Raw genomic sequence first — 13,327 nt, 5'->3', positions numbered from 1 at the left:
GGGTTTACATTTGCCACCCTCCAATCCGCCGGGACTGTTACAGAATCTACAGGATTTTGGAAGATGACAACCAAGGCATCCACTATTTCCATGGCCACCTCCTTTAGTACTCAGGGATATAGATTATTGGGTCCTGGGGATTTATCGGCTTTCAGTTCCATTAATTTCTCCAGCACTATTACTTTAGTAATACTCATTTCCTTCAATTCCTTCTACTCTTTAGGCTCTTGGTTCCCAATTGTTTCTGGGAAGTTATTTGCGTCGTCCTCTGTGAAAACAGAACAGGAGCAGTTGTTTAATTGCTCTGCCATTTCTTTGTTTTCTATTATAGATTCTCCTGTTTCAGACTGTAAGGGACCTACATTTGCCTTCACTAATCTCTTCCTTTTTACATACTTATAGAAACATTTACAGTCTGCTTTTTTGTTCCTTGCAAGTTTACGCAAACAAACAAAATTTGACACTATATCAAAGGAGATATTAGGTGTGACTAAAAGCTTGAACAAAATGGCAGTTGAAAACACGATTCTAACGGGAAAGAGAGTGCACATGGGTGAGCATGTTGCACTGCACTAAACAGATCACACTCATCAGAAAGGGGGGTGGGGGTCGGGAGGGAAAGGCGGGGAGGGGGAGAGAGAAAGCTGGGTGAGCTTTAGCAAGGGAATTCTAGTTCTTAGGGCCTATACAGCTGAAGGCATGGCTGCCAAGGGTGAGGTGAAGGGAACAGGTGAACTGTACATGTGAAACTAGAGTCGGAGCAACTAAGTTTTGAGGGTTACATGTTTGGAGGTTGTTACAGAGTAACAGTGGGACTATGCCAACCTGTTGATTCATGGTTCAATCACTAATCCCTAGCTGATCTGAACTGACGCAGAAAATGGGCTGCTTTGGTCTCAGAGCTATGGAGGAAAAGGATGAACCTGCGAATGTCATGTGAGAACATGATCATGATCAGCTGTAATGGCCCTAACAATAAAATAGTTTGCAGATATGCACCAACAATAACTTGCATTTAGATAATGCCTTTAACATAGTAAAACACACCAAAGTACCTCTTCACAGAAGCATTACCAGAAACGTTGTGAGCTAGACACATAAGATATTGAGACAGGTGACCAAAATGGTATATTTTCAAGAGCATGCTAGAGGAGGGAAGAGGTTTAAAGAGGGAATACCAGAGATAAGGCCTAGACAGCTGAAGGCATGGCTGACAATGATGGGTTGATAGAAATTAGGAATGCACAAGATGCCAGAATTGGAGCTCTGAAGAAGGGTCATACGGACTCAAAATGTTAACTCTGTTTCTTTCTCCACAGATGCTGTTAGACCTGCTGAGTTTTTCCAGCATTTTGTTTTTCTTTCAGGTTTCCAGCATCTGCAGTATTTTGCTTTTAACAAAGGAAGATGGTGTAGTTGTTGGAGGACAATCATCTCAGCCCCATGATATCAATGTAGGAGTTCCTTAGGGTACTGTTCGAGGCCCAGCCATCTTCAGCTACTTCATCACTGACCTCCTCTCCTTCATAAGGTCAAAAGTGGGGATGTTCGCTGATGATTGCACAATGTTCAGTACTATTCGCAACTCCTCAGATATCGAAGTGGTCCCTGCCCTCATGCAGCAAGACCTGGACAACATTCAGGCTTAAATGACAAATAACATTCACACCACACATGTGCCAGGCAATGCGATTTCCAAAAGAGAATCCAACCATCTCCCCTTGACGGTACAATCCCTGGATGCCCCATTAACATCCTAGGGGTTATCATTGACCACAAATGAACTGGGCCAGCCATATAAATACTGTGACTATTAAAGCAGGCCAGAGGCTGGGAATTCTGCAGCAAGTAATTCATCTCCTGACCCACCCAAGCCTATCCACCATCTACAAGGCACAAGCCAGGAATGTGATGAAATACTCTCCACTTGCCTGGATGAGTGCAGCTCCAACAACATTTAAGAAGCTCAAACCCATCCAGGACAAGGTAGTCCACTTGACTGGCACCCCATTACCACCTTAAACATTCACTATCTCCACCACCAACGCACAGTGTACCACCTTGTATGCACTGCAGCAACTCACCCAGGCTCCTTCTACAGCACCTTCCAAACCTGAAGCCTCCACCTTTATAGCTAGAAGGATGAGGGCAACAGATGCAATGGAAACCTGCAAAATTCCCACCACCCCTCCATCCACATCGTCTCCCCGCCCCATGTCACATACCGTCCTCACTTGGAAACATTTCACTGCTCCTTAAAGGTTTATTAGTCAAAGTCTTAGAATTCCCTCCCTAACATCACTGTGGGTGCACCGACACCACATAAGCAGTTCAAGGCAGCAGCTTACACCGCTTTCTCAAGGGATGGGTAATAAATGTTGGCCTTGCCACCAATGCCCACACCCCAGGAATGAATATTAAAAAAAATACAGGATATTGTTTAATAGAACATCATAAAATTACTACAACAGATAATCACATTTAATGCAGAGTTAATTTTGTTGGGATTTGATGCTACAGCTGTGAAAATTGAATTTTTGGAACATGCTATTTCAAGAACTGTGCTTTGCATGAGGATAGCAATGTTTCTTTCAACCAAATGAACTTTGAAGATAAATAGCTTTGTACATTTCTTCTCCTCTTACCTGATAGCACTGTGGTAATGACTTCAGAAAGAAATAAAACCAGATTCCTATCTTGCATGGCAACAGGTCCTGCCAGTGAGGTTTTACAACAGATCTGCAGGATAAGCACAATAAAACAAAATACAGATTACCCCATTCAAAGCAAGTACCTCATGTGAAATTTCAATGCAACTCAAACTTATGGTCCCATGTTTCTATTTCAGGAGGCAACCTCTTGGCCTGTTAGTCTGGCGTACTGCCTTCTCACCTAATAGATCAGATACAAGCTGGAATCATTGAAAAATTCCTGACCTCAAAAAGACCACCAGAACTGACACCAAGTGAAAGCCTGCTATTTCTCCACAGGAAAAGACAGTGCCTCAAGCACATTCCTCTGCTATCTAGAGGGTGGGGGTGGTAGGGTGGAGGGAGGGAAGAGTGGGAGAGAACATGAGCAAGAGCTGGTGGGTGCCAGGCTGGGAGAGACATTGTGAGTGGTTGCAGCATCTCAGAAACCAAGTATGTAAAAACACTTCAACAGTTTCTTGCTCTCATTTTCTCTCACACAGCAAGCTTTTGTTTGAGGTACATACTTGAGTTAGAGAGATCCTCACACAGAACATTAAGTCCTTATATAGATTTTGGGTCCTGGACCACGATTGGGAATCACTTAAGAAATCTAATTGCTGTATATAACTCAAGTATGAACCATATCACCCAAACTGATGCCGTTTTAAAATCCGCTTCAAACTTCCCATAACCTGGCCTTTTCAGTTGCCGAGGACTTGATACTGCTCTTCCAATTTAAAAGGCTTTTTCTTAAGAAATCAAAAGAAATCCTACATAGTTTTAATTTAAAAAAAACAAAAAGGTGTCAGTGGTTCTACTTCCTCAATATTATGCAAAAATTCACGTGGGCAACCTTTCTTCTGAGACCTCTGTGGGTCTGACTCCTGATAGTATGAATGATAGATAAACTGAACTAAACGTCAGCACACAGTATAAAATGGACTGTACAAGTTTTCCATTTTACTATCTATAACTACTTTTATTTGTTTTCTTTACTAACTGGCTATTTTGAGAATTGCTATGGGTGTAGGTAAGTTGAGGGAAAGAGGGCTTTACTTTTACAAAAACAAATTAGGTTCTGTAAGAAATAGTACTGGATTGTAAACCAATACCACTTCCTGTAATTCTATATTTGCAGTCAATCATTCTTGTCATCATCAATTTCCTGCCTCTTTTCATTCAGGCATTAAAATCTTTTTGGGGTACCATTCTGTAGGCACAAGTGGCAATTATTCACATGTGACCCTTGATAATAAGTGTTGACAGGCTATACAACTACAGGGAGTATTATAGAGAGCCTGATGCTGACCTCAGCCCACATGCATATACATGGACTTCAAAAGAGGAATCCGGAGAGGACTCAGACTGATTTACCCCTCCTGAACCTAATGATTTTAAAAATTCTTTCATGGGACGAGAACATCGCTAGCAAGGTATATTTATTTCCCATCACTAATTGACCTTGAAAAGGTGGTGATGAGCTACCTTCTTGAACGGCTGCAGTCTCTGTGGTGCCGGTACACTCACAGTGCTATTAGGAGGAAGTCCCAGGATTTTGTTTCAGTGACAGTTAAGGAACGGCGAAGTATTTCCAAGTTAGGATGGTGCGTGGCTTGGAGGGGACCTTTCAAGTGATCATGTCCAACGCATCTGCTGCCCTTGTCCTTCTAGGTGGTAGAGATTGCAGGTTTGGAAGGTGCTATTGAAGGAGCCTTGGTGAGTTGCTATAGTATATCTTGTTTATGGCACACACCGCAGCCACTGTGCGTCAGTGGGGGAGGGAGTGAACATTTAAGTTGGTGGATAGGGTTCCGATCGGGTGGGCTGCTTTGTTCTTGAATGGTGTTGAGCATCTTTTGTATTGTTGGAGCCACCTTCATCCAGTCAAATGGAAAGTATTCCTTGTGCTTGTAGATGGTGGACAGGCTTTGGGGATTCAGGTGATGTGTTACTCGCTGCAGAATCCCCAGCTTCTGACCAGCTCTTGTAGCCACAGTATTTATATGAGCTGGGCCAGTTCAGTTTCTGGTCAATGGTAACACCCAGGTTGTTGATAGTAGGGGATTCAGTGATAGTAATGCCATTGAATGTCATAGGGAGATGGTTGGATCCTCTCTTGTTGCAGACTGTTATTGCCTGGCACTTGTGTGGCGCAAATGTTACTTGCTACTTGTCAGCCCAAGCCTGGATATTGTCCAGGTCTTGCTGCACATGGACAGGGACTGCTTCAGTATCCAAGGAGTCGTGAATGGTGAAAATTGTGCAATCGGTGAACTTCTGACTTTATGATGGAGAAGATCATTGATGAAGCAGCTGAAGATGGTTGGCCCAAGGCACTACACGGAGGAACTCCTGCGCAGTGATGTCCTGGTATTGAGATAGATTGGCCTCCAGCAACCACAACCATCTTCCTTTGTGCTAGGTATGACTCCAACCAGTGGAGAATTTTCCCCCCGATTCCCATTGACCCCAGTTTTGCTAGGGGTCCTTGATGCCACACTCAGTCAAATGCTGCCTTGATGTCAAGGGCAATCATTCTCACCTCATCGCGAGTTCAACTCTTTTGACCATGTCTGGACTAAGGCTTTAATGAAGTCAGGAGCCGAGTGGCCCTGGTGGAACCCAAATTGACATTGACGAGCACGTTATTGCTGTGCAAGTACCCACTGACAGCATTTGACAACACCGCCCATCATACAAAGATGCAAACATACGAATCAGGAGCAGTAGGCCACCCAACCCCCTGAGCCTTCTCCACCATTCAATAAGATCATGGCTGATCTGATTGTAATCTCAACCCCACATTCCTGCCTTCTCCCGATAACCTTTGCCTTAAAAATATTCAAAGACTCTGCTTCCAATGCCCTTTGAGGAAGAGAGTTCCAAAGACTCACAACCCTTGGGAAAAATTTCTCATCTCTGTCTTAAAAGGGCGCCCTCTAGTTCAAGATTGTCCCACAAGAGGAAACATCCTTTCCACATCCACCATCACTTTGCTGATGATCGAGAATAGACTGATGGGGCAGTAATTGGCTGGATTGGATTTGCCCTGCTTTTTGTGGACATGACGTACCTGGGCAATTTTCCATATTGTCAGGTAGATGCCAGTGCAGGATGCTGTATTGGAACAGCTTGGCTAGGTGCACAGGTTGTTATGGAGTTCAGTCTTCAGTACTATCACTGAGATGCTGTCAGAGCCCATAAACTTTGCAGTATCCTGCAGTCAAATGTAGCAGCCCTATCACCAAAAACTGAATTCATCTAACTGAGCATAAGCTTGGCATCAAAATCCTGCAAAAATTCATGAAATCACTGGGGAGGTCACCAAGTTAACTGCTGAGATTTTGAAAAAAAAGCTACATTTGATATAATAATTTATGACCATAAACCACTGTGTTTGCTATTCACATGGTAAGTAAATATCCAACCATTGTAAAAGATATGCTACACAGTAGTTATACTTTCTGTGATCTTGAAACACAAACAAAACGTAAGCAGAAGTCAAGTCTGGTCTGTGCTCAAGTTAACTGATCTCAGCTAGAGTGTCAATATGTGCACTATAACTGGCCAAAGAAAGTGGCATGGGAAAAAATAAGCAAGAATTTCCACTAAGCAATATCCTGCTAGAAATACCACAATGTGAATGAATACTCTGCCAACCCCCACCTATCTCACATCAAGCTTTGGCATTAGCCTTAATCGTGACTTAGTTGGAGGAGTGATGATGGAATCCCAGCACTTGCAGATATATAGAGAAGATCGACAGGAGAAATCAAAACACTTCAGGTGGTGGTGAGGTGAGAGTGGCTGCCCTTGACATCAAGGCAGCATTTGACCAGGTATGGCATCAAGGAGCCCTAGCAAAACTGGGGTCAATGGGAATCAGGGGGAAAATTCTCCATTGGTTGGAGTCATACCTAGCACAAAGGAAAATAGTTGCAGTGTGACAGCACCTTCCAAGCACATGACCAATACCATCTCAAAGGGCAAGGGCAGCACACACGGGAACACCACCACCACCTGGAGGTTCCCCTCCAAGCCACTAACAATCCTGACTTGAAAATGTATCGCCATTCCATCACTGTCGCTGGATGAAAATCCTGGAACTCGCTCCCTACACTGCAGCGGTTCAAGGCGGCAGCTCACCACCACCTTCTCAAGGGCAATTAGGGATGGGCAATAAATCTCAGTTCCAGGACATCACTACAGGAGTTCCTCAGAGTAGTGCCCTCAGTCCAACCATCTTCAGCTGCTTCACCAATGAGCTTCCTCCCATCATAAATTCAGAAGGAGGGATGTTTGCTGATGATTGCGCAATGTTCAACACCATTCGTGACTCCTCAGATACTGAAGTAGTTCATGTCCAAATGCAGGAAGGCCTGGACAATATCCAGACTTGGGCTGATAAGTGGCAAGTAATATTTGCGTCACACAATTGCCAGGTGAGACCATCTCCAACAAGAGAGAATCTAACTGTCGCTCCCTTGACATTACCATCATTGAATCCCCCACTATCAACATCCTGGGGGTTACCATTAACCAGGAACTGAACTGGACTAGCCATATAAATACTGTGGCTACAAGAGCAGCTCAGAGGCTAGGAATTCTGTGGTGAGTAACTTACCTCCTTACTCCCCAAAGGCTGCCCACCATCTACAAGGCACAAGTCAGGAGTGTGATGGAATGATCTCCACTTGTCTGGATAAGTGCAGCTCCAACAACACTCAAGAAGCTTGACACCGTCCAGGACAAAGAAGCCTGCTTTATTGGCACACCGTCCACAAACATTTATTCCTTCCACTACCGATGCATAGTGGCAGCAGTGTGTACCATCTACAAAATGCAATGCAGCAACTCTCCAAGCCCACGACCGCTACCATCTAGAAGGACAAGGACAGCAGACACATAGGAACACCACCATCTGGAAGTTCCCCTCCAAGCTACTCACCATCCTGACTTGCAAACATATCGCCATTCCTTCACTGTTGCTGGGTCAAGATCCTGGAACTCCCTTCCTAACAGCACTGTGGGTGTTCCTACACCACAGACTGCAGCAGTTCAAGAAGATAGCTCACCGCCACCTTCTCAAGGGCAATTAGGAATGGGTAATAAATTGTGGTCTAGCCAGCAATGCTCACATCCCATGAATGAATAAAAAAATTTGCCACCTGCTGCCACCCCACACCAACACCCCATCAACCAACCATCCCAGATTTCTGAACAAGGTTTCTTATGCTTAAGTTTGCAAACAATAGAATACTTGAACTCATTATGTTTAGAAACTCCTTGTGAAGGGCCTAGGGCTTTCTTGGCAATACCCTGATTGTTGTAGGGTTTTTTGAAATGATGAAATATTTTTCCCTTTCTAAAGCAAGTGATAGCTGGTGGCCAATAGCCACCTTTCTTCTTTAATTTAAAAAAAAGTATGCATATGGCAACTGTAAACACAGCATTTAGTAATCTGTTTTTTTTTTAAAAAGTGCTTGTACCACTGTGCAAAATGTCCACTATGATTTTAAGGGTTTCAAAAATTACTTTAATTGCCATATGTGCAGCTGGCCAATTTTTCACTTTCACTGCCCTATATGTCAAAGACACTTGGATAACTACCAAAAAGATAGATTTTATCTCTGTTTGCTTTTGTGTAATTGCATCATTTACATTAGCACCTGCAAGCTGAATTGTGTATCGATTCAGCTCCCAGTTGCTGTTATAAAAAATATCTATAGCTTAACTTTGGCATAGAGCATTCACGTGAAGGCAATGTTTCAATGAAAGGTAGGTCAGGCTTCAGCCCCACAATATCATATTAATCCAACTTAAGCTAAGCTTTTCAGGGAACACAAAATTGTAGTGAAAGAACAAAAAAAGTTGGGGGAAACTCTTGCACTTTCTCTTAGAGTTGAATAATAAAGCAAAGTTGGTGAGAATAGGGTACCAGCTCTTCAGCCTTTCCATGTTATGAAGAATATTGAACAATCGAATAAAGTAAAAATATAAAATTGGGAAAAGGGAACAAAAAAGGTTCTCAAAATTCAGCTCAAATGAACAAGCCATTTACAACACCTATACGCCTATCCATTTTCAATTATCCACAGAACCCTTTAATTATAACATTCATCAGAAAATACTGCCATTATACCACATGCTAGGTATTTTTGTCAATTTTAATGGGATTACTATTGAAAACTTCATGAAGCAATAAAAATATATCACATTAACATTAAACTTGTTAGAGAGGGGAATGAAGCATACATGGGTAAATGAAGTTAAGGCATAGGTCAGCCAAGATCTAAATGAGTGGTCGAACAGCGGGCTGAATTGCCCACTCTTGTTCCTGTGAAATTCCTCAAAATTCTGTTCCTGTGACTGTGGCCTTCTGTGCATCCTTCTTTCCTTCCTCCCATCTCTGTCCCCTCATCACTGGCAATTATGACTTCAGCCACCTAGACCCCATGTTCTAGAATTAGGTCCCTAAATCTGTCTCAACCTCCATCTCTTATCAGACTCTTTAAATCACCTCTCTATTCAAACTTTTGGTTATCTCTCCTATTATTGCCTTTATTGGCTCTGTCCATATTTATTTTCTGCATTAATGCCATAACATAACAAGCTGTTGATGTTATATAAGTATTTTGAATGCATTGTGAGGGAACTGGGTTTGCTTGCACTGAGTGGCAGCAGGGGGGTACAATACTTCTACAGCAAATTGTTTTGCATTTTAACTCTAAACAAACTAAAGAACTCATACCAGCAACGTGCATATGTCCCTCTGACATTCATTAGCCTACTATTTTAATCCTTCGTTGCCTGTCAAAATAGCCACAAGAAATGTTAGGCAAACGCCATAAGCACTCATCTGCCAAAAGTAGTAGTAATTCTACCTGTATATGTATAGTAATTCTACCTGTACATGTATAACAATTTAGGTTACCCTGCAGGATGAAGAGAAGCATTTGTCTGGATTTTCTAAGTGGTGAAACTTTTATTGCCAGTGATAATCGTTAAAATAAATGAAATAACATAGTCATTAAAGAAGACTAGATTTGTTACCCTCGGACAGAGAAAAGAGAAAATTAGTGTGAGCAGAGTCCAATGTTCTGCTTTTAAGGTGAATAGGGTGAAAGAGACAAATGGAAATCCTGTTGGAGAGAAGAACAGTACTTCAAGGTAGGCATTCCTGGAAGAGAACAGACAGTACTGCTCTTCTCTCCGGCAGGATTTCCGTTTCTCTCTTTCAACTTGCTCACCTTCATTGCTACCTGCTCACAACCCCCCTCCCCCCAAATTAATTAGTATAATATCCATCACATTCTACTTCTTTTTAGCTCTGAAGAGGAGCCATATGGACTCAAAACGTTAACTCTGTTTCTCTCTCCACAGATGCTGCCAAGACTGCTGAGTTTTTCCTGCATTTTCTGTTTTTAGTTCTGCTTTTAAGGCTTTGTATATCTCTGGTTTTGTGATCTATATTAAGATTTTTATTACATCAATTTACTTTGATACGTGCATTCTTTACTCATTTCACTTTTCTGCTCAACAACTCTTGAAATCTCTTGCCAGTTAATCTAAAATTAGCAAGGAATTTATTCATGTAGGGGGGGTTGGAGAAAGAAGAGTTTCCATACATGGATTTATATTGTTAAGCGGTTTAAATTGTTGAAGTTTTTACTAACAAACCAAAAAGAACTCTTTCAGAAAACAAGGTATCCTTGCAGGAGGATCAGTGGGTCATAAACTGGAGGACAGTAGACATGGCATATGGAAACAGAGAATATCTGATGTGGAAGTGGAGGAGGGCCAGCAACATGGAGAGTACAGAAACAAGAAATCGGTCATAACACCAAAAAAGATTAGATGATAGTGACACTATCCTGACGACTTTTGTCTGTCCTCTTACCAATTTATCAAGATCAAAAATTATACCTTCATACCGAAACTAAAACATTCCCAGCTCCTGAAATAACACCTGAAACGTTCAACATAAAACTGTAAAAAGATCATTTTAAAGTGAAGGCATTTAATGTTAGTTTTCCTTCAGTTATAAACTAATATTGGTAATAATAGTTAACTTAAGAGACAACAGCATTCAATGCAAGAGCATTCAAGAAGCTTTACTTCCAAACAATATCATGTATTTTGCAGTCTTACCTTTCATTTTTCTCAGGAACACCAGCTTTTCCTTCATCCATAGTCTTACCACTTGTTTTTTTCTTTTTCTCTCTCTTCTTTCTGCTAAGGAGGTCATCCTGAAAGGAAAAAAGAAACACGGTTACAGGGTGACTGCCAAATGATTTTTGTGCAGGCTGCTACAATTATCTGAATAAAAAATGTCAGTTGTTCTACACAGACTTATGCAAGGTTTTGTGCTGAACAAAATCATCCAACAATATAATCTGTTGCCATGGTATCAAATTCAGCTTCTTAAATATAAGTGACTGAAGACCAGCTCTGTCAGTTGTGCACATTTTCATACCACTCAATGTCTTCTAGAAGTTGAAATCATTCAACTCTCTCTCTCTCCCAGCTCCCCTCCCTGCCCTACCCCCGCCACCACCATTAACACTATGCAGTTTCAGGAGTCACTAGATTTAGCAGAACAGTAGACAAAGGCTAAATCACATTTGCAGTGCTCTATAAAAAGTTGTGATTTTGTAGCTGGGCAGGTGATTAATATCCGTTTTGTGCAAGATGAGAGAATAAAAATCCACAGAATGACAGATAAATACTCCAGGGGGTGCACTTTGGCTGACTATTCAAAATCTTTCAGTTAAAATTGATCCAAAAGCAAGCATCAGAAATAGTTACCACAATTAAAAACAGCTTAATTGAAACTGTTCCGTTGCTAATTAAATCAGGTTTGGATCTACATTCATGAACTAACCAATTCTAAATACTACTACACAAATTATTAAGTCATTCGGCATGTGTAATGTTCCAATGCCATTAGACAATTTTTAGAATAGTGGGAGATAGGTTTCCAAATAGAACTGCACAATTATTTAAAACAAGAATGTTTAAAACTTTCTGCTTATAGTTTTGGAAAATAGATGAATTATTACTTATATAGTTTGGTATTTGAAATTACGAGAAGTAATTTTGGTACTGAGAAGCAAAAAAGTTATCATCCAAAAGATGGCTCTATTTATTTGTGTAGCTACATTACTAGCCATTTCAAGCAATGAATAATTTAACTCTTACAGTGCACCAGAACAGTGTAATCAGGCTTCAAGAGTCACTGGGATGTGCACTCAAATCAACAGAACGGTTTCCTCATGGTACGTTTTAGCATTCAAAAAGCAGCTCTCCTCACGCCCATGACTCCAGCAGCTCGATTTCTAATATTTGGGCTTTGCCTAGCATCCAAAGCCAGTTCTCAATGAAAACCCAAATTTCTGGTACTTTCTGCCACACACAGAGGAGGAGTCAGAAGTTAGAAGAAAACGGATAAGTAAAAGCTTCCCAAGTTATTTTGAAAATACAAAATGGCTAGAATAAAAAGGTACAACCTTAAATTGCAGTTAACTTTAAATGTAGCAACTCGCCAATGCTTCTACAACAGCACCATCCAAATATCACCTTAGAAGGACAAGGGCAGCAGACGCCTGGGAACACCACGACCTGCAAGTTCCCACCTAAGCCACACACAACTCTGACCTGGAATTATATTGCCATTCCTTCACTGTCACTGGGTCAAAACGCCCTTCCTAACAGCACTGTAGGTCCTCTACACCACATGGGATACAGCAGTTCAAGGTGGCAGCTCACCAGCACCTTCTCATGGACAATTAGGGATGGGCAACAAATGCTGGCTTTGCTAGCGATGCTCACATTTCATTAATTAAAAAAAAACACAAAAATCCAAGAGGAGAATTAGAGAATGATTTGTATAATCAGAGAAGCAAAATTGCAATGTTTACAACTAATTTTTACTCATAATAATGTTCAGGCTTTTATTTTGCTAGCTTCGGTTTATTGCTACAATAAAACAACTGCCAGCATTTACTATCTTTCTACTCCTAAGGACATACTAACAAACATAGCTTTTGTTTGACTATCCTTAACTGCGTAGTAAAATTTCTGATTCACAGAGGCAACGAACAAAGTACTAAAATCATTTGAGGCAAGACATTTCACATGAAACATGAACAATACATTAGTATTTAAGTGCAATAGGGCTTAAGGAACCAGTCATGCCGAGGAAATTGGAAATTTTAGTTAAAGTTGTGGACTTTGCAAAGCATTTTAAAAAATACTTTTCACAATAATTAAATTGGGTTTCTTCCATCTAATTAGTTAGATTGAAAGATTCCCGAAACAACAGCACTCAAACCCTTTGCAGTGATAAGACAACATAGCATGCAAACAAGAACAGGGGTTTACAACAGAATTGTGTTACACCTTGCAGCAGTTAGTATTTTTTAGAATCTCACTGAAGGTGGAAATTGAGGAATGGTTACAGGCATCCTGATGATGCAGGAATCCCAAGCCAAATGGAAAAATAAAATAATATTTTTAAATTGTAATCTTTAAATTTACTATTTTTCTACTCCTAAGGAAATACTAACAAACATAGCTTTTGTTTGACTATCCTTAACTGTGTAGTAAAATTTCTGATTCACAGAGGCGACGAA

The 13,327-nt window shown here is 41.1% G+C and overlaps 1 protein-coding gene across 1 annotated transcript in view; it reads right to left on the bottom strand.

The window, feature by feature from the left end:
* The window catches only part of dnajc1 (DnaJ (Hsp40) homolog, subfamily C, member 1), a 291,590-nt gene that overhangs the window by 150,198 nt on the left and 128,065 nt on the right, over nucleotides 1-13,327 (bottom strand). Inside the window, exons 5-6 of the mRNA XM_078538335.1 lie at nucleotides 10,845-10,942; nucleotides 2,646-2,739 (exon numbers count right to left, since the gene is read on the bottom strand). Coding sequence (XP_078394461.1) covers nucleotides 2,646-2,739; nucleotides 10,845-10,942 — 192 coding nt within the window. The remainder of the gene's footprint in view (nucleotides 1-2,645; nucleotides 2,740-10,844; nucleotides 10,943-13,327) is intronic.

The sequence above is a fragment of the Cetorhinus maximus genome, chromosome 3 (assembly GCF_964194155.1).
Source record: "Cetorhinus maximus chromosome 3, sCetMax3.hap1.1, whole genome shotgun sequence".
Taxonomy (NCBI): Eukaryota; Metazoa; Chordata; class Chondrichthyes; order Lamniformes; family Cetorhinidae; genus Cetorhinus; species Cetorhinus maximus.
Note: the sequence above shows the minus strand (reverse complement) of the source record. Positions and strands in the feature narration are given on the sequence as shown.